The 25320-nt window shown below is 36.6% G+C and overlaps 1 protein-coding gene and 4 non-coding genes across 5 annotated transcripts in view; all 5 read left to right on the top strand.

The window, feature by feature from the left end:
* Positions 1 to 23887, top strand: part of ahcy (adenosylhomocysteinase) — a 30000-nt gene extending 6113 nt beyond the window's left edge. Inside the window, exons 3-11 of the mRNA XM_059329989.1 lie at positions 2961 to 3036; positions 5559 to 5711; positions 9851 to 9963; positions 11077 to 11284; positions 13399 to 13486; positions 16937 to 17054; positions 18399 to 18521; positions 19222 to 19293; positions 22630 to 23887. Of these exons, the coding sequence (XP_059185972.1) occupies positions 2961 to 3036; positions 5559 to 5711; positions 9851 to 9963; positions 11077 to 11284; positions 13399 to 13486; positions 16937 to 17054; positions 18399 to 18521; positions 19222 to 19293; positions 22630 to 22761 (1083 nt within the window). The 3' untranslated portion in view covers positions 22762 to 23887. The remainder of the gene's footprint in view (positions 1 to 2960; positions 3037 to 5558; positions 5712 to 9850; positions 9964 to 11076; positions 11285 to 13398; positions 13487 to 16936; positions 17055 to 18398; positions 18522 to 19221; positions 19294 to 22629) is intronic.
* On the top strand, positions 2531 to 2663 carry LOC131969227 (small nucleolar RNA SNORA17). The gene has a single exon (XR_009394109.1). It is a non-coding gene; the product is annotated as a small nucleolar RNA SNORA17 (small nucleolar RNA).
* On the top strand, positions 4346 to 4478 carry LOC131969225 (small nucleolar RNA SNORA17). Its single transcript, XR_009394107.1, has one exon. It is a non-coding gene; the product is annotated as a small nucleolar RNA SNORA17 (small nucleolar RNA).
* Positions 7596 to 7728, top strand: LOC131969228 (small nucleolar RNA SNORA17). The gene has a single exon (XR_009394110.1). It is a non-coding gene; the product is annotated as a small nucleolar RNA SNORA17 (small nucleolar RNA).
* On the top strand, positions 15528 to 15660 carry LOC131969226 (small nucleolar RNA SNORA17). The gene has a single exon (XR_009394108.1). It is a non-coding gene; the product is annotated as a small nucleolar RNA SNORA17 (small nucleolar RNA).
* Positions 23888 to 25320: the final 1433 nt, after the last annotated feature.

Genomic DNA, 25320 nt, shown 5'->3' with positions numbered 1-25320 from the left:
TTGTACGAGAGGAAATCTTGCAAAAGGAACATTCAATTCCCGAACCTAATATTTTATTTTTTTTATTTGAGTGCCCTCATGCATTCCTTTGTACTGAGGTGAATGTGGACTTTGTTTCCCCTCATTTCCAAGGACATCTTTTAGTTGTGCTTGTACTTCTGTGAGACAAAACACTCCCTACCAGCTCTGTGTTTAGCTCAGTTAGAATTTTATTTTCCTCTGCTTTTATTTTTCTAATGGTGCTTCTGTTCTGGAGCAGCCCAGGATAACCTCCGGCATTGTGTGCCTTGCTAAAGTGCACTACAGCAGTACTTACTGAGAAAACAGGACTGGCTTATTGATCCATTAATCTGAACAAACTGACTCGGTGCGTCTGGGATTTTCTCTCTCCCTCCGTCTGCCTCAAGGCCATCGAGCTCTGCTATCTGTTGTTTTTAATCTATGTGACCAGGACTGGTTCCATCCTGAGGGAACAGGCTCTCTGAGAACCAACAAAGAATGAATAACAAGCAGCCCTTTCAGCCTTTCCCCTAAAATGATTAAACGTCTTTCCTGGAGCTAGTGGGGATTCCTGTAAATATGTCTCCTTCAAATCTTCCTTCCTTTCTAGTTGGTGGTTCTTGTTTAGCTTTGATATTCTCAAAGGTTTTTTTTTTTTTTTTTTTTTTTAAGTATAAGCTTGAACTTTGCTTAACATTACCTTATTTCACTGGGAGGAAGCTGATGAGGGTTTAAACCCACCATAGATTTACCTGTGATCATTTCTTTCAAGCTGCAGTTGACCGTTTTGGACACTAGATGGCAGCAGAGTATTTGTTCACAATGCAATTGGCAGTTCATCTCTTTTTATAAATCTGTCATTTAACCCTCCAAAAGCTCCAAATAATCCAGACTTGTTGCCTCCATCAGACTAGAAAACAAAGCAGCGTGGAGCCCTACTGTACATTTACCTCTAAAGTTCTGGCTGTAAACTCCATGAGGCCAGTTTCAGTTTGATGATGATATACCAAGTAAAACTGGAGACAAGCTCAAATAGATTTAGTATCAAATGATAGAACTGGATGGAACCCTCTTATATGGTAGATTTGACACCTTTGGTCACATTTGACACATTTAAAATTCTTTATTGAGCATGATAGTGTTTTGAAAGTAAAAAAAATTCAAAATAACATTTTATGTTGGACTAAAGGACTAAAAAAGACACAAGATGACCGAGAAAAGACACAAGATGACCGAGAAAAGACACAAGATGACCGAGAAAAGACACAAGATGACCGAGAAAAGACACAAGATGACCGAGAAAAGACACAAGATGACCGAGAAAAGACACAAGATGACCGAGAAAAGACACAAGATGACCGAGAAAAGACACAAGATGACTTAAAAAAAATACACAAAATGACTTTAAAAAAATACACAAAATAACTTAAAGACACCAAATGACCAATAAAAACACACAAGATGACCAAGAAAAGACACAAGATGACCAAGAAAAGACACAAGATGACCAAAAAAAAATACACAAGATGACTTAAAAAATACACAATAACTTAAAGACACCAAATGACCAATAAAAGAAGCAAAATTACTCAAAAAAGACACCAAATGACCAATTAAAGAAACAAAATTACTCAAAAAAGAAACTAAATTACTAAAAGACACCAAATGACCAGAGAACACATGAGTGATTAAAAAATGGACAAAATAGCCCAAGACTCGTATAGTTAAAGAGTTTGATTATTTATAGTGATATAATTTTATCATCTTGCAAATGAAAAGTGAACACTGTCTCCAGTTGTCTTTTCTCAAAGATTGGCTCTCGATGCTCCCTGGTCTTAACTTAATAAACCGGAGCAAAACATGCTCACAAAAGCCACAAAGCCCTGAAGAATATGGGCCGAGGTTTACACACAGCAGGGCTTTAGTGTGGTGGTGGTGGTGATTATTTGGCTAACTATTTTAATACAGCTTTAGTTGGACTCTTACTGCAACAGGCACAATCTCATTACAGGGACTTCATGGAGCTTATTAGAAGTAAAACAAAACATTCTAGTTTCTCCCTCTCTATATTTGGTCTGAGTTGGATTCAATACAAAAAGCCTCAACAAAAACATTTGACATGAGAGTTCTGGCGCTTAAAGCACATTATTTATTGCACTTTTAAACTCTAGATTGGGGAACTACTCAATACCATTTTTCGATACCACCAGGATAAAAACAAAGGCCCCAAAATTTAACAGAAATATTTTTATTAACAAGAAAAATGCAACATGTAAAAATTAACAGAACCCCAGGTTAAATATTTATAATAAAAAAAAGTTGTGCAAAAAGAAACTGCAACTATGATAACAAGCTTCAGGTCTGAGGTAGTTTTCCGGTGGGGGGTTATTATCGATGTAGATAAGATTGGTTTGACGTAAAAGAATCGGCCGACCCCGCAAAATTAAGGAGATCGGCGCCGATTGGCCAGCTGATCGATCGGTGCACCCCTAAACATAATGGCTTATATTATTGTTTGCTCATTATATATAATGCCCCTTGAGGCGTTGCAGCCCAACTGTTGTGTTGCAGCTGTGTCATAAGGTGGCAGAGAGAGAACGGTGGTAGTCTGCACTGGGACTCTACAACACATAGAGGACTAGAGTGATACTCTCACCAACACTTAGACATGTGTAACTCTAGTTATGTTCACATGCAGAAAGAGAAACTATACAGTTGTCTGTCTCCTAGATTTTATAACATGCAGGGTTCATACGGGTGCTTGAAATCCTTACTGCACTAAGTTACTGCACTGTAAACATATTTGAAATGTCAGTTTCATCATATCTGGTTAAGTGATGCTCCTACATGTGGCCCTGTGGTAGTGGACATGAAACATTGTGGCCCCCTGCAGCATTTAAGTTGCCCGTCCCTGTCGTAGATTAAAGAATATTGTATTAATACTCTTCCTTCCTCCTCAGGTTCAGTGGTCCAGCTGCAACATCTTCTCCACTCAGGATCACGCTGCTGCCGCCATCGCCAAGTCAGGTGTTCCAGGTAAAACCTCCCTCCACTCTGTATGTAAACTATATGTAAATCCACACCATAATGGCTAAAATCTGAAAATGCATCTTTTTCTCTACCTTTTTGCCTTCTCTTTGCACAAAGCTGCAGCTTCTTAAACGATCTCCATAGCAGTTAAATCTAAAAGGCCTACCTTTATCGTTTTCAAAAAGCTCAAGTTTCCTTGTTAAAACTGAAAAAGTTCTCTTGTGGAGCAGTGTGGTGGTAAAGTTTTCCTCCATCATAAACTCTGTGTTTTCATTAGCTTTATGACTGTAAAGGTGTCCAGTGAGGAAATTAAAAAGCCACAGTAAGGCCCTTTTTAATTTAAAATAAAGACTATTACTCAACAATTACAATGAAATTCTTACTTTTTCCGTCTCCGTTCACACAACAGTCACAGCAGGAATACAAAATAAAGTTAAGTGAGCAGAACAAGAATAATTTAAAAGCCTGAGAATACAATAAGAGTTGAGAAGAATAAAGTCTACTGTGTTCAGGAGTGTGATGGCTTCTACACTGGGGAATTTTTTTTTTTTTTTTGGCCCTGTAATTATTATTTTAATCATCTATATAAATTCTACAAAGAAATACAAATTCAGTGCTTTTACTTTGAAATAGCAGTTTATCATGTAGTGCATTACTTAGTGATTGTTTGTTATTATGTGTCCTCAGTTTTGTATGTAAATTGAATAATTTGTTCCAAGTAATATTCACTAAACCAGTTCATTGGCTTCATTAGTTGATATTTCCAAGTAAAATGTAATTGAGGGACATCAGTGAATCTGCAACTTACTTGTGTATTTTCATTTTTGGTTCTATTAAATAAATATTACTTAGAAACAGCCTGAGTAAAGATTACACTTTCTCTGTGGAAAAACTAGCTTTTTTTAAAAGTAAATGTCACTCCAATTTTTTTTCAGTGTACCGTATTTATTACGGTAAAGTTCTGGCAGCTGCCGTTTTTTTTTTTGTTTTTTTTTTACCGTAAAAACACGTTTTTTTTTAACAGTGTACTGAATGCTAGATATAAGTGATTTTCTTTTCTTTTCCGTGTCAGTAAACACATCAACAGCTTTTCTTTTGATGGAAAAACCTTTTTATTCAGTGAATCTGCAATTTACTTGTGTATTTTCATAAAAAAAATAAGTGGTTCTATTAAATAAATATGACTTAGAAACAGCCTGAGTAAAGATTACAAACACTTTGTGTGTGGAAAAACTTGCCTAGCTTTTTTTAAGTAAATGTCACAACAATTTTTTTTCAGTGCATGTCTGTGATCAGATATTATGTCAAATATTTAAATGCCCCTTGAGGCGTTGCAGCCCAACTGTTGTGTTGCAGCTGTGTCATAAGGTGGCAGAGAGAGAACGGTGGTAGTCTGCACTGGGACTCTACAACACATAGAGGACTAGAGTGATACTCTCACCAACAATGTGTGCACTGAAAAAAATTGGAGTGACATTTACTTAAAAAAAGCTAGACAAGTTTTTCCACACAAAGTGTTTGTAATCTTTACTCAGGCTCTTTCTAAGTCATATTTATTTAATAGAACCACTTGTTTTTTTTAATGAAAATACACAAGTAAATATCAGATTCACTGATGTCCCTCAATTACATTTTACTTGGAAATATCAACTAATTAAGCCAGTGAACTGGTTTATTAATGAATATTACTTGGAACGAATTATTCAATTTACATACAAAATTGAGGATACATAATAACAAACAATCACTAAATAATGCACTACATGATAAACTATTATTTTAGTATTTTAAATCAGTAGTTCTCAACCTTTTTGAGTCGTGACCCCCAATTTAACATGCATGTTGTCCGCGACCCCCGCTCACTGAACACAATCTCACATGCACAGTTCAGATCACCCAAAAAAGAAACAAAATGACCAAAAGAAGACACAAAATGACCAAAAGAAGACACAAAATGACCAAAAAAAGACACAAAATGACCAAAAAAAGACACAAAATGACCAAAAAAGACACAAAATGACCAAAAAAAGGAAACAAAATGACAAAAAAAGAAACAAAATGACAATAAAAGACACAATGACCAAAAAAAGACACAAAATGACCAAAAAAAGACACAAAATGACCAAAAAAGGAAACAAAATGACCAAAAAAGACAAATTGACCACAAAATGACCAAAAAAGACACAAAATGTGACCAGAAAGACTAAAACACATTAACACATGAACACTTTAACACAGTGGAGACAGAGCTGACTTCCAGAATGATTTGGCGACCCCCAGAAATCATCTCGCGACCCCAATTGGGGTCCCGACCCCAAGGTTGAGAACAGCTGGTTTAAAGTAAAAGCACTGAATTCGTATTTCTTTGTAGAATTGATATAGATGATTATTTCAATCTCCTATATAAATTCTGAAATAATAATTACAGGGCCAAAAAAAAATCTTTTTTCCAGTGTGTGAATATTCTCCCCTGGCTGTGAGATGGTTTTAAGTCCCACCTCCCTCTGTTTGTTTGTTTGTTTGTGTAGTGTACGCCTGGAAAGGAGAGACGGACGAGGAGTACGTGTGGTGCATCGAGCAGACTCTGTACTTCAAGGACGGCCAGCCGCTCAACATGATCCTGGACGACGGAGGAGACCTCACCAACATGGTGCACCAGAAGAACCCCAAGCTGCTGGCAGGTTGGTTCCTTTGCACTGTTTTCTCACGAGGCTGCCGTTTAGTTTCTCCTGTTCCCTAGTTTAAGTCGGGTTTAAATCATGGCACTGAAATCTTGCGGCCCTTTTGTGTCCCTCACCTTGATATGAAAGTTTAATGTGAGTTTTATATGAATGGCACTGTTGTGTGTGTATGGAAGGTTCCTTTAATTTTTGGGGGGGTAATTTTGTCTTTTTTTGTTTTGTTGTAATTTTGCGTATTTTTTTGGTCATTTTGTGTCTTTTTTTTTTTTTTTAAATGTCTTTTTTTTAAATAGTGTCTTTTTTTTAATGTAGTGTATTTTTTTAAAATGGTGTCTTTTAATATAGTGTCTTTTTTTGGTCATTGATTCTTTTTTAAAATAGTGTCTTTTTTTAAATATGTCTTTTTGGTCATTGTTTCTTTTTTAAGTAATTTAGTTTTATTCTGTTGTCTTTTTTTTCTGTCATTTTGTGTCTTTTTTGGTAATTCTGTTTTTATTAAATAATTTTCCTTTTTTTAATTTTGTGTCCTTTGGGGTTATTTTGTCTTTTTTTTTTTTTTTTATTAAAGTGTCTTTTTTTTGGTCACCGTTTCTTTTTTAAGTAATTTCGTTTTTTCTGATTTTGTGTCTTTTTTTGGTCATTCTGATACTGCCTCCAGCGGCCCGCAGGTAATTTGAGTTTGAGACCCCTGGTTTTAAATGTATTAAATTCTCAATGTTAGTGTTACCAATGTTAAGAGTTTTAGATGTCACTAGAAATCAGTTCAGGTTAGATTTCACTATTTCACCACCTGTCATGTCAGGTTGTAAGTTAACCAGACATCCTGTGCATTTATAACCATACCAACACACTATTATATATGCCAGGAACATATTTGGTATATTTTGATGCGTAATGAGATGCAATATGGGGAAAAAATACCATGAGGGGGGTTCTTTTAAATCACAATGTTGCGTTTCAACTACATTTAAATGGTGGAGTATTCCTACAAAACAAAGCAGCGTGGAGCCCTACTGTAAATTTACCTCTAAAGTTCTGGCTGTAAACTCCATGAGGCCAGTTTCAGTTTGATGATGATATACCAAGTAAAACTGGAGACAAGCTCAAATAGATTTAGTATCAAATGATAGAACTGGATGGAACCCTCATATGTTAGATTTGACACCTTTGGTCACATTTGACACATTTAAAATTCTTTATTGAGCATGATAGTGTTTTGAAAGTAAAAAAAAAAAGATTCAAAATCACATTTTATGTTGGAATAAAGGACTAAAAAAGACACAAAATGACCAAAAAAGACACAAGATGACCGAGAAAAGACACAAGATGACCGAAAAAAGACACAAGATGACTTAAAAAAAAATACACAAAATGACTTAAGAAAAATACACAAAATAACTTAAAGACACCAAATGACCAATAAAAGAAACAAAATTACTCAAAAAAGACACCAAATGACCAAAAAAAACACACAAGGTGACCAAGAAAAGACACAAGATGACCAAGAAAAGACACAAGATGACTTAAAAAAAATACACAAAATAACTTACAAAGTCATGAAAAGAATTAAAAAAATGGACAAAATAGCTCAAGACTCCATAGTTAAATAACTGTTGCAGAGCTTTGAACATTAGATGGCGCCAGTGGTCTGACACAAGCTGGTTTGTTGGGACATTTCATTCATGTTGCATAATTGTTAACTCAGAGTTCCCAGCAAATATTTGCATAGAAGTCATTTTTTTTGGTTCGCAAAGATTGTTTTTATTTCCTTATCTCGGAGCTGGAGTTTCCTCCTCGTATTAAAAGTTTTGCTCAACATTTTTCCCCCTTGGACCCTGCATGGAAATGTTCTTACTGGGTAGTGGTGCTATTGCATTTTATTCTAATGCCCCTTGAGGCGTTGCAGCCCAACTGTTGTGTTGCAGCTGTGTCATAAGGTGGCAGAGAGAGAACGGTGGTAGTCTGCACTGGGACTCTACAACACATAGAGGACTAGAGTGATACTCTCACCAACACTTAGACGCATGTACTGTAGTTATGTTCACATGCAGAAAGAGAAACTATACAGTTGTCTGTCTCCTAGGTTTTATAACATGCAGGGTTCGTACGGGTGCTTGAAATCCTGGAAAATGCTTGAATTTAAATGTATTTTCAAGGCTTAAAAAGTGCTTGGATTTTGGATAAAGTGCTTGTAAATGCTTCAAATTCTTTTTGAATAAGTGTCTTTTTTTTTTTTTTTTTTTTTTTTTTAATTTTGTCTTTTTAAAATAATTGTGTCCTTTTTTGGGTCATTTTGTATCTTTTTTTGGTCATTTTGTGTCTTTTTTTTAAATTTGTGTCTTCGTACGGGTGCTTGAAATCCTTGAATTTAAATGTATTTTCAAGGTTTAAAACGTGTTTGGATTTTGGATAAAGTGCTTGTAAATTCTTAAAATTCTTTTTAAATAAGTTTGTCTATTTTGGTAATTGTCTTTTTTAAATCATCTTGTCTTTTTTTGGTAAATTTGTGTCTTTTTAGAAATTCTTCCTGTATTCCTCTTGCAATCTGCCTATATCCATCTACAGACTATAGATAATCACATGTTGAATGTAAAAAATAATGAGTAGCCTATCTGAAATGAAGACCGTTCCTCCTAAAAGTGTAACACCATCTCTGTTGGTTGGTTCAGTGAAATCTAGTAGAAATACTCATCTAAAACATGTAATTTACAACAGGTGTAAGATACTGGAAAAGCTTGAAGATTGGCGTTGAAAGTCCTTGAATTTGACCATTTTTAAAACTCATCTTAACCATCTTAAAACCTGTTTTTATTCCTTGGCTTTCAACCACGCATAAGACTCTGCTCTTGTTTTAGTGTTTTTATGGGTTTTTTTTTTTTTTTTTAAAAGCAATGAAACTTAAGTTTTGTTTTTTTTATTGTTTGCTTGTTTATGTAGTACAGGGGTGGGCAACCTTTACTAACTAAAAAAAAAAGAGAAAATCACGGAATGGAGCCGCAAACCTAATATTGAGCCTAAAATGAAAACTGAACAGCCTAATAAGTCTAAATTAGCCTACCAACATTATTAATAGTCATATTGTGCATTTATTAATATGATTTTGAACACTAGTCTATCTCGGGGAACTCGAAACTAAACTCAAAGTTGGCTTAAACTTAAAGGTTTAGCCGCCGGGCCGGAGACTTTTGTAAGCTATGAAGCACATTTTAGCTTACAAAGCACCAAATAGCTTTTGGTCTACACCATTGATAAATGAACATTTTAATGTAAAAATACACGACTGGTCAAAAGTTTTAGAACGCAACAACTTTTCCAGAATTTAATTGAAAATGATGCAGTTTAATGTCTCAGTGTACTCTGAAATTAATGTACATTTGCAACATTTAAAATTCTTGATTGAGCATGATAGTGTTTTGAAAGTAAAAAAAAAAGATTCAAAATCACATTTTATGTTGGACTAAAGGACTAAAGAAAGACACAAAATGACCAAAAAAAGACACCAAAAGACACAAAATGACCAAAAAAAGACACAAAATGACTTACAAAGACATGAAAAGAATTCAAAAATGGACAAAATAGCCCAAGACTCCATAGAGTTAAGTTGTTAACCCATTTCTTGTTCCCTGAAAAAGGCCTACTTGTATAATTCTGAAATGTACATTATTTTCCAGTTTTGGTTAAGCTTACCTTTTTTTATTTACCTCTGGCAGTTCACCACTTACCTTTGGACCCTTTCAAGCTGTTCATTTGACTTGAACTGCTAGAATTTCAATAAAAAACTGGAAAAATTGGGGTGTTCTAAAACTTTTGACCGGTAGTGTATGTATAAAATTTATTTTGTCTCAGCCCCTGCAGGCGGCCTAAAGAGCCACATGAGGCTCTGGAGCCACAGGTTGACCACCCCTGATGTAGTATGTACAGCACTTAGTTGCGGCTGTTGTTTTTAAAGTGCTTTACAAATAAAGTTGAGTTGAGAGAGAGTTGACCACTGCTACAGTGTACAAACCCTGAGACCACGTCTTATTAAACTGACTGTTGCTTTCTGCACAGAGTCCATTTCTTCCCCTTTTATTCAGGAGAACTGTCTGTTTCCACTGTCTGTTCCTGTGTTTTCATTAGTCAGCACCTTGTGTTTTCAGGTATCCGTGGTTTGTCTGAGGAGACGACTACAGGCGTCCACAACCTCTACAAGATGATGAAGAAGGGCGAGCTGAAGGTGCCCGCCATCAACGTCAACGACTCCGTCACAAAGGTGAGACGCCTCCACCTTCAGTCCACTTCAGCTGCTTCATATCAGAACTATTCCTAAATGAAAGAAAAGTGTTAAATCCTCAACATCAGGGTGATTCTCATGAACATGATGCAGCTCAGAGCAACAATCCAAGAGATTGAATACATATTTTCTTTGACCCTTTATAACTAATACAGTCTAAAGTCACTGTTTAATATGAATTTATTATCTATTTGAACATTTTTTTTAAAGGTATTTTCTGACATTTTTAGAGACAAAATTCATTACCGTAAGACATTTTTAAATAGAAATAAAAAAACAATGAGTTTTTTTCTTTTTTTCTTTTCTTTGGCAAGCACTTAAATATGCTCAAGCTGTTATCACAAAATGTATTTTATTAAAATATACACATATTTTAATGCAAACAATTCATTATAACTATCATTACTGTAACATTTAACCAATTTTCATCAATTTCCATTCAGATTTTGTTCTTTATACATTGTTAAAACCATTATGTTTGATTATATTCTGTTAAATTATACATTTTTAAACAAATGTGTATTTATTTTTTATAAATTTATTAAATATTTATTCTATATAAGTGTGGGGGGAAACCATGACATTTTTATCTGGATGCATTGCGGTAATGAAATTGTGAATCAAAAATATGTTTAAAAATATAGAAAATATTATTTTAACACATTAAATGAATTGTGCCTCATTATGGCTATATTCTTCACTCACATGAAAGTGAAATATATTTAGTTTAATAAAGTATGTCCTTATAATCTTCAGACGTGCTTATATGGATGATTCTCATGAAGCCAGTCTAAGTTATGAGTCAACAAAAAAGGTAAGATGAGGAGCTTGTCCTGTTTTGCTCCTGAAGGATTCAACCTGAAAGCTGGCTCTGAGTAGATCTTTTTGAATAATCTGCCATTTGTTGAATAAACAACTGGCAGTAGAATATTTCTAAAACTTAGTCAAATATGTCTCTGAAGTGGAGGTCATGGGAATACTCTGACTTATGGAAATTTATGTAAAAACCTGATAATCCGACACGGGGCCCTCAGTGGGAACCTCAGAAATCTGTACTAAAACATTATTTTCCGTTCCTCTCGCTCCCCGCAGAGCAAGTTCGACAACCTGTACGGCTGCAGGGAGAGTCTGATCGACGGCATCAAGAGAGCCACCGACGTGATGATCGCGGGTAAAGTGGCGGTGGTGGCGGGCTACGGGGACGTGGGCAAAGGCTGCGTCCAGGCCCTGCGAGGCTTCGGAGCTCGCGTCATCGTCACGGAGATCGACCCCATCAACGCCCTGCAGGCCGCCATGGAGGGTGGGTGATCAACCGTGTATCAATGACAGAAATTAAGTTTCATCAGAAGTCATTAAATGGGGAAAAAATAGCAGAAATCAGGGTTCTCTTGTCAATACGCCGCCCATTATTTGGGTGATCCAAGAGCATTGAATACATATTTTCTTTGACCCTTTTATAACAAATACAATCTATAGTCACTGTTTAATATGAATTTATTATCTATTTTTTAAAATTTTAACCCATAAGAACCCACGGTGACACCCATGTAACAAACACTTTAAATATTGTAGAACAGAGTCTCAAACTCAAATTACCTGGGGGCCGCTGGAGGCAGTATCAAAATGACCAAAATTACAAAAAAAGACACAATGACAGAAAAAAAACTAAATTACTTAGTCACAAAATGACTTAAAGACACAAAATGACCAAAAAAGACACAAAATTACTTTAAATAAAGACACAAAATGACAGGAAAAAACTAAATTACTTTAAAAAGTCACAAAAAAGACACACAAAATGACTTAAAAAAGACACAAAATTACCAAAAAAGACACAAAATTACTTAAAAAAAAGACACAAAATGACAGAAAAAAAACTAAATTACTTAAAAAAGACACAAAATTACTAAAAAAAGACGCAAAATGACAGAAAAAAAAATAAATTACTTAAAAAAAGAAACAAAATGACAGAAAAAAAAATAAATTACTTAAAGACACAAATTTACTAAAAAAAGACACAAAATGACAGAAAAAAAACTAAATTACTTTAAAAAGTCACAAAAAAGACACACATTGAACACCATTAAATGGGGGGAAAAATGCAGAAATCAGGGTTCTCTTGTCAATACGACACCCATTATTTTGGTGATCCAAGAGCATTGAATACATATCTTCTTTGACCCTTTATAACAAATACAATCTATAGTCACTGTTTAATATGAATTTATTATCTATTTTTTAAAATTTTAACCCATAATAACCCACGGTGACACCCATGTAACAAACACTTTAAATATTGTAGAACAGGGGTCTCAAACTCAAATTACCTGGGGGCCGCTGGAGGCAGTATCAAAAGGACCAAAATTACAACAAAAAAAGACTAAATTACTTAAAGTCACAAAAAAGACACACAAAATTACTTAAAAAAAAGACACAAAATGACAGAAAAAAAAACTAAATTACTTAAAGACACAAAATTACCAAAAAGGACACAAAATGACTTTAAGAAAAGACACAAAATGACAGAAAATTACACAAAAAAAAGACACAAAATGACAGACACAAAATTACTTAAAAAAAAGACGCAAAATGACAGAAAAAACTAAATTACTTAAAGACACAAAATTACAAAAAAAAGACGCAAAATGACAGAAAAACTAAATTACTTAAAAATGACACAGAAAAAGACTAAATTACTTGGACACAAAATTACTAATCATAATATAAACATAAAATTACTAACTGTGATATATCCCCCATAACTTTCCTTTATGGATAAGTGGGTGTGGGTTCTTATGGGTTAAGCTATTTTCTGACATTTTTAGAGACACTGTTGGCAAAAATCATTACCGTAACACATTTTTCAATTAAAAAGGTTTTTGTTTTGTTTTTTTCCTTTGGCAAACACTTAAATATGCTCAAAGGTAGCTGGTATCACTAAAATGTATTTTATTAAAATATACACATATTTTAATGCAAATGATTCTATCATTACCGTAACATTTAACCATTTTTTTCTCATCAATTTCCATCCAGATTTTGTTCATTATACATTGTTAAAAACCATTGTTTAATTATATTCTGTTAAATTATACATTTTTAAACAAATGTATACAATAAATATTAAACTTTATAAAAAATAAATGTATAAGTGTGGGGAAAGCATGACATTCTTATCTGGACGGTAATGAATTTGTGAATCAAAAAAATGTTTAAAAATATAGAAAATATTATTTTAACACAAAACAATGACTTGTGCCTCATTATGGCTATATTCATTTATATAAAAGTGAAATATATTTAGTGTAATAAAATATGTCCTTATAATCTTCACAGACAGAACTTAGACTGGCTTCAAGAGAATCATCCATTATTTGAGAATTAAAAAGTAAAACGTCTCCTCTTCCTCTGCAGGTTACGAGGTCACCACCATGGACGAGGCTTCTAAGGAAGGAAACATCTTCGTCACCACCACCGGCTGTGAGGACATCATCCTGGGACAGTAAGTCACCAGCTCTGATGTTTCTACTACAACTAAACTGACACGTATCAAAAGATTATGCTTGAAATTGAAATATGCTTAACCCTTAATAGGACACTCATTCCAATTTTCAACCCTAGAGAATATTGGAGGATATTACAAACAGCCAGAATGTGTAAAAAACAAACAAAAAAAAAATATACGGACCCAGGGGAGGGGGGGTAATATTTTGAGAAAAAAGTTTACGAGATTAAAGTGGCAAATCTACAAGAAAAAAGGTGCAGATTTAAGAGATTTAAAGTGGCAAATCTGCGTGAAAAGTTGCTTTTTCCCCCACTTTTTTCTCATAAATCTGCGACTTTTTTCGCGCAGATTTGCCACTTTAATATTTTGAGAAAAAAAGTTGCAAATTTACTAGATTAAAGTGGCAAATCTACAAGAAAAAAGGTGCAGATTTAAGAGATTTAAAGTGGCAAATCTGCGTGAAAAAAATCGCAGATTTATGAGAAAAGTGGGAAAAACAACTTTTTTCTCGCAGATTCACCACTTTAAATCTCGTAAATCTGCACATTTTTCTTGTAGATTTGCCACTTTAATCTAGTACATTTGTAATATTTTGAGAAAAAAGTTGCAAATTTACTAGAGTACGACTGTTTCTTGCAGATTTTTCCCCCCAAATTTTTCATTTTTACATTGCAGGTCCAGGTCAATAAAGTTAATATTATATTATTATGCTGATTAGTCAGATGTCATGGTGTCACCATCTGTGACGAAGACTGATTTTTGTTGATTAGCTGGAAGAAATCCATGTGGTTCTACGACCAAACAGAGACATGGGGACCCTGTTTTGATACCCACTGAAGTTACCAAATATAGTTCTTCACTGATAAAGGGTTAATTTTCAACATAATCTGATGTTTCGTGTACACAATCACTCGTGTAAACCAAAAATATTCTTTAATATCTGAAACCATCGCATCATTTTTCCTCCTGGCGTCTCATGCCAGATGCAGAGAAGCCTTTGAAGTAAAAGAGAAAGTAAAAGAAGTTAATATAAATTCTCTTTTTTATTTTACCAGCAGTTCAAATTGATTGCTGTGGCTATAAATGAATTCTGCAAACTTTATTTCCTGCAGTTGTACTGGAGGTTTTATTTTAGATGTGGTGAAAGTTAAACTGCATGAACCCTGCTCTTTAATAGTAAACAAAGTTGTGGTGAATGTTCATTACTAAGAGCAGACCACTGCTATGTGTCTGCTGTATTTAATGTCAGCTGTGATAAGTTGGCTTTCCATTCCTCCATCAGAAACTCAATATGCTTTTTAACAAGGAGGTTATATCACTTTTCTCTATGGCTGACAGGATAGTGTTCGTCTTATTGCAAGTTATAGCAATACAATTCTTTATTATAATGCCCCTTGAGGCGTTGCAGCCCAACTGTTGTGTTGCTAGATGTGATGTTAGATTTGACACCTTTGGTCACATTTGCAACATTTAAAATTCTTTATTGAGCATGATAGTGTTTTGAAAGTAAAAAAAAGATTCAAAAGCACATTTTATGTTGGACTAAAGGACTAAAAAAGACACAAAATGACCTAAAAAAAGACACAAAATGACCTAAAAAAAGACACAAAATGACCTAAAAAAAGACACAAAATGACCTAAAAAAGACACAAAATGACCTAAAAAAGACACAAAATAACTTACAAAGGCATGAAAAGAATTAAAAAATGGAACAAAATAGCTCAAGACTCCATAGTTAAATAACTGTTGCAGAGCTTTGAACACTAGATGGCGCCAGTGGTCTGACACAAGCTGGTTTGTAGGGAAATTTCATTCATGTTGCATAATTGTTAACTCAGAGTTCCCAGCAAATATTTGCATAGAAGTCATTTTTTTTGGTTCGCAGAGATTGTTTTTATTTCTTTATCTTGGAGCTGGAGTTTCCTCCTCGTATTAAAAGTTTTGCTCAGCATTTTTCCCCCTTGGACCCTGCATGGAAATGTTCTTACTGGGTAGTGTTCATATTATTGCAAGTTATAGCAATAAAATTCTTTATTCTAATGCCCCTTGAGGCGTTGCAGCCCAACTGTTGTGTTGCAGCTGTGTCATAAGGTGGCAGAGAGAGAACGGTGGTAGTCTGCACTGGGACTCTACAACACATAGAGGACTAGAGTGATACTCTCACCAACAATGTGTGCACTGAAAAAAATGGAGTGATATTTACTTTAAAAAAGCTAGACAAGTTTTTCCACACAAAGTGTTTGTAATCTTTACTCAGGCTGTTTCTAAGTCATATTTATTAATAGAACCACTTGTTTTTTTTTAATGAAAATACACAAGTAAATATCAGATTCACTGATGTCCCTCAATTACATTTTACTTGGAAATATCAACTAATTAAGCCAATGAACTGGTTTATTAATGAATATTACTTCAACACTTAACAAATGATTCAATTTACATACAAAAACTGATGACACACAATAACAAACAATCACTAAGTAATGCACTACATGATAAACTATTATTTTAGTATTTTAAAGCAGTAGTTCTCAACCTTTTTGAGTCGCGACCCCCAATTTAACATGCATGTTGTCCGCGACCCCCGCTCACTGAACACAATCTCACACGCACAGTTCAGATCACCCAAAAAAGAAACAAAATGACCAATAAAAGACACAAAATGACATAAAGAGAAACCAGAGCGTGTCAGTCTCCTAGATTTTATCACATGAAAACATCCTATTAAACTCCCTGTTGCTTTATGCACATTATTGCCCCTGTAGTTCAGGAGAACTGTTTGTTATTGTTCTGTAAAAATATCTCCTATCGTTGCCACACAGACAGACTTGAGAAATATAATAAACAAAAAAAAATCCATAGTAGTGTAATAGTGCCTAAGACAACGAAAACTTTAAACCCCTTTTTTTTAAAAAAATATTTTTATTTAATTTCTTAAGAGCAGACCACTGCTATTGATCTGCAGAAAGAAGTATGTATTTTTTTGTCAGCTGTGGCAAAAAGAAGTCTGCTTTCCATTCCTCCATCAGGAACCGAACATATTTTTAATTTGGAGAGAGCACCTCTTTCTGGTTAATGTCTGAGCTGTCCCCAATAGAATAAAAAAAGAACAGGAAGTGCCAACCAAGCTGAAGTAAACACTGAACAGACCAGTGTGGGTGGTTAAAATGTGCTACTTCATGTCAAATCTCAGCAACAGACTGAGGCAATCTCAATTAGGTGCAGCAGTCACCTTATGCAACTGTTCAAAATCACAAGGTTCATGTTTGATTCTGGCAACAGAATCATTTTTAAATGTTGAGTCATTGCTTTCTTCAGTAAATGGCTGGGAAATAAATGATGTGTGTGCACGCAGGCAGAAGTCTGCTCTGCATCACCCAGTCGGGTTTTTTTTTCTAATTTTGCAAAGAACATTTGCATGCTAATGATTGTGTTTGTGCGTTTCAGTCACTTTGAGAACATGAAGGACGACGCCATCGTCTGCAACATCGGACACTTTGACTGTGAGATCGACATGAACTGGCTCATCAAGAACGCTGCTGAGAAGATCAACATCAAGCCTCAGGTAGGAAAACCTCAACGGGTCGGTTTCAACCTTCCTCAGGCTTCTATCAGAATTTAGCTTTTTTTTCTAATGTGTGTTGTTGCTCAGTCGACACACTCTCACAAACAGAGTGATGTTAGAGAGGGGAGCTACAGAATTCAGCTCTTGTGTAATTGTACTATTGATCATGACCCGTGCTAGCCTGGGTATACCCAGACTGCTTTGTACGCTTAAATTTAATTTCGAACCTCCAGGCAGTCTGGCAACTAGAGCCGTTTCTTAGCCCTGTTTTAGGATCCAATCACAGAGCGGGGAGGGACGGCAAGACGATGACGCGTACTCCTGGACAGACGGAAGCTTGTAGTTTTGTAGTTTTCTTACGGATCCAACATGGCTGCAGCAGACGTGAAATTCTCTTTAGCTGTAGATGGTGTTTTAAATAGTTTAGAGCAAAAGTTGATTTAAGAGAAAGAACGTTTGACTTTACACCTGTTTCACCACGAAAAAGGATGTTTTTTAGCCTTGCTTCTGACAGGATTTGGGAAAAGTCTAATCTACTAATCTACCAACTAGCGCCGCTACTAGCCCAGCTACTAGCCCAGCTACTAGCCCCGCTACCGTAACGGCGGTGATCTGGCTCCGAGCCGGGGGACAGCGGAGCCCCCAGAGACCCGCAGCAGCTTGACTATTGCCCATAAAATCAGTGGATGTGTGTGGCTGAATGTGAACATGCTGCAGAAAAACGTTGCAGAAGCAGAATTGAGCATTTTAGCCTCAAAGTAGAGATGCTAGAGGGCTAGTCTGGCTATGTAAACATCAATTTCTGTCGCTCTACTACGTCATCTGGTATAACTGATCTGATTGGCTAAGAGCTACCTACAGACGCTTTGATAGACATTCTAAGCGTCCAATAAACGGCTCTGGAGGATCGTAAACCACGCCTCCTCTACGGAGAAATGAACGGCTGGTTTCCAGACTATATCTCATTTGTGATTAGTCTGGTGTTAGCCAGGCTAGACCGTGGTATAATACAGTGGGCGAGGGAGGGGTTGGGCGGGTGTATGTATATGTGCATTGCACTGTTTCTTGTATACTGTGTATATGTGGCCTATATGTATGTATTGTCTGTACCTGGACTGGTATTACTGTACAGCAGTTTTTTATATGACAGTATTGGAGTCCAAGACAAATTTTATAAGGACAATTAAGTGTATCTTATCTTCTTCTTCTTCTTCTTCTACTTCTACTTCTTCTACTACTTCTTCTTTTACTTCTTCTACTTCTTCTTCTACTTCTTCTTCTACTTCTTCTCCTCCTTCTTCTTCTTCTACCTCTTCTTCTACTACCTCTTCTTCTCCTCTTCAGGTGGATCGTTTCCGTCTGAAGAGCGGCCGCCACGTCATCGTCCTGGCCGAGGGCCGGCTGGTCAACCTGGGCTGTGCCATGGGACACCCGTCCTTCGTCATGAGCAACTCCTTCACCAACCAGGTAACAAACAGAGCTCCTGTGATGCCTGGAAGATCTTCAGCAGCATGATGTTCAGTTTACTGGGTTAATGACTCTATAGCAAGGTTATAATTTTGTTTTTTTCATTAGTTTTCATTTTGTTGTGATGTTTTTTGTTTTCAAATTCACTTAGTTTTAATGAGTTTTTAGAGTGAGTTTGCTAGTTTAAGTTAGTTTTTATTTTCTGGAAAATGCTTAGTTCTAGTTTAGTTTTTATTAGTTTTAGTATTAGTTTTTTTTGTAATGGGGTATTTGTTTGGTGCCAGATTCAATAAGGAAGACAAAGGAAATAAAGGAAACATTTATTGTGAATATTTCCTTTATTTCCTTTGTCTGATCCATCTCAGCCCCAATAAGTTAAGTCATAAAACCAGATAGATGAAACAGATTTCATATCAACCAAAAAGGTTTACGTATGAAAAAAGTTGACAAAGACGAAAACTAAGGACATTTTCACTATAATTTTAGTTTTTAGTTAGTTTTGTAACCACAAAATACAGCTTTAGTTAGTTATCGTTTTTTAAAAAACGTGTTTTTATTTTTTATTTCAGTTAACGAAAATGTTTTTTCAATTCTAGTTCCCGTTATTTCTCTAGTTTTCTATAGTTAGCTATAATAACGTTGCTCTATAGTTTTGTCCAGTCTGCTTCATGAAACCGTCTCATTGTGTCTTTTCCTGCAGGTTCTGGCTCAGATCGAGTTGTGGACGAACACCGCCAAATACCCCGTTGGAGTCTACTTCTTGCCCAAGAAGGTCAGCAGCCGCTCTGTGAAAACACTTTGTGTTTTATGCAGCACAGCATCACAATTTCACACAAGTTGGCATTCAAGCCTCTTACAACGCCGTTCATAAAGCCCATCTGGTGATACAACACGATATAAAAACTTGGACCAGCATGGGAAAGTAGTACAAAGGCAGAAATGATGACCTCATGGGCTTTATGTTTCATATTATTATCACTAAAGACAAAAAACCAGCAGGAACGGTTTTCCACCAGGTGCAACGCTTGTTAGAAAAAGACGTTTTTATTTTTATTTTTTTTGAGCGCTGCAGGCAGGAAGATATGTGACGGAGGCTGCCTCATAACTTTTCTATGCATTAATAACAGTTTTTCCTCAATTTAAAGCTGGGCCCCTATTAATGACCGGCCTCATTTAGTAACCGGGTGTAAAAACTAGGGCCAGGACTCGATTAAAAAAAGGATTTAATTAATTAGAGGCTTTGTAATGAATTAATCAAAATTAATCGCATTTTAATCGTATACAAATATTTAACCTGAGAACAGTGAGAAGTAATTTTTTTCACATGGATTTTTAGTATACCATTGAATAATGACTCAATACATAAGCCTAAGCAACAAAAATATTGTTTATTTTTGTTCAAGTCCAACAGACCAGTGCAATTTTTGCCATTAAGTGTAGCAATAGCATATTAATAAATATAGAACATTTCATAAATCCAGGTAGCCTATAGGTAGGTAGACCTTCTGTAAACTAGAATACTTTGGTTTTTGAAGTAAAACACAATCCACGCTAGCTAGCACACTAGCCGCTAGCTGCTATATGTTTAGCATTGAGGTGATACTTGAGGCTGGATGTGCTGCTATGGTGATATGTGAATTCCTTGTTGCCTAGCAACACAACCATGCTCTTATGGACGCTTCCATCCGTTGGTTTTTAGTAACTAAATGTCCCATCATCCACGGGGCCAACCAAAGGTCTCATCAGCTTCTTCCTTCATGTTCACTGTGGTTTGTTGTTGTCTCAACTCATCAACGCTAGTTGGTGCTCCAGTATAATCGGTCCGCCTGAAACTCATCCAGTGAGAAACGTTCCGCCGTGCAAAAATAAGTGAGATTAAAATGAGAACAGTACAAAAAAATTTTAACGTGTTAATTTTTGTGTAATTAATTAATCTTAATTAATGCATTAAAGTCCTGGCCCTGGTAAAAATGAATTTTAGTAAATAAAAGCCGGTCTCTTTTATAAGCCGGGTGTCTTACCGGTGTTAAAGTCTGTCCCCCGCCGATATGTGTCCCCCTTACCTTAACCTGCACCACCCTGACCCCTGACCCCAACCAGTCCTCCTTTAAGTTGTTAACATGAGCCCAAGTTTACCTGAACCCCAAACAGTTCTCTCTACTGTCCGCTGTCCTAGTCATTCTCTGTAAAGTCCAGGTGTTTACGCACGTTTTTCTGGGCTTTTTAGTAGTTTAGACATTTTAAATCCTGCTTAAAATTAACATTCAGCGTGCTGTTCATTGTTTGTTTTAATTTAAATGGCTGATTATCATCTAAGACCTCCAGCAATGGCAAGAATGGAAATGTAGTTTGGGAGCAAAACCAATATGTATGATGTGAGGCGTGCTCTTCATGCATAATAAACACTAGATCTATTCAGTATTGAGGGTTCAAACCAGACGATACGCTCTACATTTCTCTGGTCTCATGTGGTGTCTGTCAGCTCCTTCACCGTCATCCTGCTATGAAGTGCATTTCACTTAAGCCTGGAGACCACAGAGAAAATATTAAAGCTGTAAATCCCAGATGTTATGTTCTTGCAGTGCGTCGTACAGAGAACAGATACATCAAAGAGAGCCGGGTTCATAAGACGGGCAGGAATTTTGATCCGCGATACAAAAAAAAATGAAACAGGAAGTGGCAGCTGCTGGCGAACGCTACAGATTTATTTGGTGCTTAAATGCAAAAAGCCAAGAGATGCATGCTGCTTTATGGAGCGGGGTTATGTCCACAGAACCTCACTGTCTGTCTCTCAATCTTCCCCACATGTCCTCCTCCACTCTCCTCCCTGTCTAATGGGATAGAAACGACCCAATCGCCATACAAATCCATATATGCTACTTTGAAATAATGCTGAGCCCGTCAGATTTTGGGCTTGAAGCGTGAACGTTTATGACCCTTTGTGGACCCGTGGAAAAACCTGCATGACAAATTCAAGTTAATAAATGTGTAAGAAAGAGTCGCTGAAGAAAATGTGAAGGCTTTTGTAAGCATTGGAGTTATATGGATGTTCAGGATAACTCTTTGTTTAGGAAGAGAGACGAGCCTTGAGATCTGCACTCTGAGGAAACTTTTCTAGTTTTTAAAACGCCACAAGGAGGAAAAATGTGTAGCAGAAGTGAGATGAATCTGGTGTCTGCGTATTGATCATAAACTGTATAAATAATAGATGTAGTCACCGTGACGTCACCCGTTGGTTCGTGGCCCGTTGGAAGCATCGAGTTCAGCGTTATACTCGTCGCCATCTTGTTTCCGATACAGGAAGCAGACCATATTTGGACTGTGGAGGAGGAGAGGGATCTGATCACTGACTACAGCCTCTCTACACCTCAACCTGACTGAGAGAAGCTGCTGCTAATTACTGTTAGCATTAGCTGGAGCATTAACTGGGATGTTAGTTTTGGCTAGCAATAAAACAAAAACAAAATGTTTGTTACTGACCTCAGAAAACTGAGCAGCGACTCCTTAGAGTGTCTGTTAGTCCAACCAAACACTGAACAAGACATTTAATGAACAAAACGTTCAGATAAACTGTCATTAAGTGAAAATACAGTGAAAGGCTCAAAGTTATGAGACCAAACCGCTAAACATCCTCTTTTCTATCTATATAACGTTATATATAACTTTATTGACACGTTGCCGTGGATACGCATTGTTCTGCTTCTCTCCTGATGACGGCTCGCCTTGTTAGTGACCTGTCAATCAAAGGTAGCCCCGCCCCAAATCATATGATTCTTTATCTTCTATTTTCTTCTAAATGGGACCATTATTAGAACTATTGACATCAAATTATCTTGAAGATTTTTTTGCTAGCAATTAAGACCATAGTGTTAAAAAAAAAAAAAATTCGGAGGTAATGAATCAAGTGAGAAGTTTTCTCATTTTGCGTTGAAATGAATGGACCAAAATGCTTCTGCAGCCACCATCAGCGCCCCCGAGCTGGAATTTTCGTTAAAATGCAGCTTAATGCACTTCCTGGTTTGCCTCCCTGCTCAGACCAGGAGGTTGCCGCCTGGTTTTGATTAATTTTTTCTCTAACGTGAAACTTTTTCTGTCTTTGTGTCAACAGTTGGACGAGCAGGTGGCCGCCGCCCACCTGGACAAACTGGGCGTGAAGCTGACCAAACTGTCGGACAAGCAGGCCAAATACCTGGGTCTCCCCACCGAGGGGCCCTTCAAACCGGACCACTATCGCTACTGAGCGCCCTGTCCAGCTGGAGAAGAGAAGAAGAAGAAGAAGAAGAAGGAGGAGGAGGAGGTGTGGCTTGAAGGGTGTTGGTGTTTAGGTGTAGCAGGGTTCGGTGGGTGGAAACACTTTGAGAGTTTGGCCAGGTTGCACTCTGCGCACCTTTTTATTTTTTGGGTTTTGGACTTCCAAATGTCAACTTTTCAGGGATCCAGAGACAGTTTTCTTTGTTTCTTCTCCTTGTTAAATAGCCTTTCATATCAAAATGCTTCAGCAATGTGTTCCCCAAGTTGCATCCTGTGTCGATCACGGGTGAAATTTGGAACCAACGCCTTGTTTTGCTTCGCTGAGGTGACATCTGACTCTTTTAATGTGCCAGCAGCTGCTGTTGAATCACTCGTTTCTGGTCCAAGCAAAACTTTTGCTGCCCCAGACAACTTTGCATTGACCCAAAGCTTCTTTTAGCAGCTTTATGTTTGTCAGGAAGGTGCAGAGGGCTGTTTTTTCAACCCTGAATCATCTAAAATAAGTATTAGTTTGCATCAATCACGCCAATATCTCCAGTCCTCCGCCGTCTCTCCTCTTCCTTTTCTCATCAACTCTCTTCTGAAACACCATCAAGTGCTACTGTGGCTGTTAAAGAGATAAAATACCTCTTGTTGTGCGTCATTCCCTCTCCATGTCTAATGGATAATAAAATAAATCCTGAAGCTTTTCTTACCGGATGCGATTTTTATCGTCGTGGGGAAAAAGCGACAGAACAGGTTTTTCTTCTGCATCTTTGTTGAATCGCGGCAAAACGGTTTAGTGTACAGCGGCCTTATTCCAGTATTTTCTCATTAACGCTGCCCTGTGTTAGCACTTAATAAATACTGTACCTGACCTGTGGGAGAAGATGCTCATGGTGCGCTTTGTGTTTCTGGTTGTTGGAGAGTAAAGAGAAGCCACCAAAGCTCATCATGCATTAATTAACCTGGTTTATAAGGAGTCTTATTCTGTCTGTTGCCTCATTTTCCTACTTTTTATTGTGATTATTTAATTTGACTTGAAGGGCCCGGAGCATGTGCGACGGATCCCCCAACCAACAAGTCCATTGATTTCTCACTGTAGCCAATCAGGGTGACGTTAAAGCGGGTGGCCACGGTTGTCAACGGTTACGGCCTGAAACAAAGAGTTCAACTGCTTGTAAACAAAAGATTGAAACTGTCAAATGTGACAAAATAAAAAAATGTTGACTCTGGCTGGTTTTTCCTCATGTGGGTGTTTGGGAACAGTGGAAGATAAATAGAAGAAATAGAAATTAAATAAAGGGAGAATATGGAGTAGAACATTATGAGTATTGGATCATTTTCAGGCTTTATTATGTCTCACAAGTTGTCCCCACAGGTTACGTTTTCATTCAGATATGTTGAAGTCAGAGGTCCAGGTCCTTTAAAAATGCCATGTAGGTTTTTTTTTTTATTACTTTTGTCCCCTTCCAGACAATGGCTGTATCCTAAAGTCAAGGAAGGATCCGCAAATGGTCTCAGACTCAAAGACTCAAAGACGGATATGAAACAGAAGATTACTACCTTAAACTTTCAGTTTTTAGTCAGGGACTGGAGACTTTAGTTTTTCTTTTGGTGTAAGCCCAGTATAAGACACCAAGACCTGAAGGAATATCAGAGAAAACTCTGTGCTGTGATTTGGTTTCCAAATTTATTTGAGATTTCTTAACTGCTGAGAAACTCCTTTATTGTCAATATAGTGTGGAAAGCTTCACGTCCTCTGAATGCTCCAGGTCTCTAGTTAGTGGTTGTTAAGTTTCATGAGGCTGAGATTATGCTAGAGGTTACAGTGTAGTCAGGTTTCAAGATGCTTTCATTACAATGAAATGGCTTAGTGGAACTAATATCACATGATTAAAATTGGGCTCATTGAATCCGTAAGAGTCTCCACTTACCAGTCACACCCAAATTTATGCAAATCGCTCTATTCAGAGACTCCAGGACGGGAAAGTGAGCGGTCTGTAAAGAAGAGGCTCGTGTATAGCCACAGGTTACGTTTTCATTCAGATATGTTGAAGTCAGTAGTTACAGCTGGAGGCAGTATCAAATGACCAAAAAATGACAGAAAAAAGACACAAAATGACCAAAAAAAGATACAAAATGACAGAAAAAAGACCAAAAAATATTTAAAAAACCCACAAAATGACCAAAAAATTACAAAAACACAAAAATGACCAAAAAATACACAGAATTACCAAAAAAGACAATGACCCAAAAAAACTAAATTGAGTCTGCAAGGGTCTCCACTTACCAGTCACACCGAAATTTATGCAAATCACACTATTATTCAGGGACCCCAGGATGGGAAAGTCTGTAAAGAAGAGGCTCGTGTGTCCCCACAGATCACATTTTTATTCAGATATGTTGAAGTCAGAGGTCAAGACCCTTTAAAAATGGACATGTAGGGTTTGTTTTTTTTTAAACTTTTGTCCCCTTCCAGACAATAGTTGCATCCCAAAGTCAAGGAAGGATCCTCAAACAGCTGAATCTGAAGGATTCTACATCATGGACAGCGGAAGGACTGTCC

This window comes from Centropristis striata, chromosome 3 (genome assembly GCF_030273125.1).
Source record: "Centropristis striata isolate RG_2023a ecotype Rhode Island chromosome 3, C.striata_1.0, whole genome shotgun sequence".
Lineage (NCBI taxonomy): Eukaryota > Metazoa > Chordata > Actinopteri > Perciformes > Serranidae > Centropristis > Centropristis striata.
This window is presented reverse-complemented; position numbering and strand designations above follow the sequence as displayed.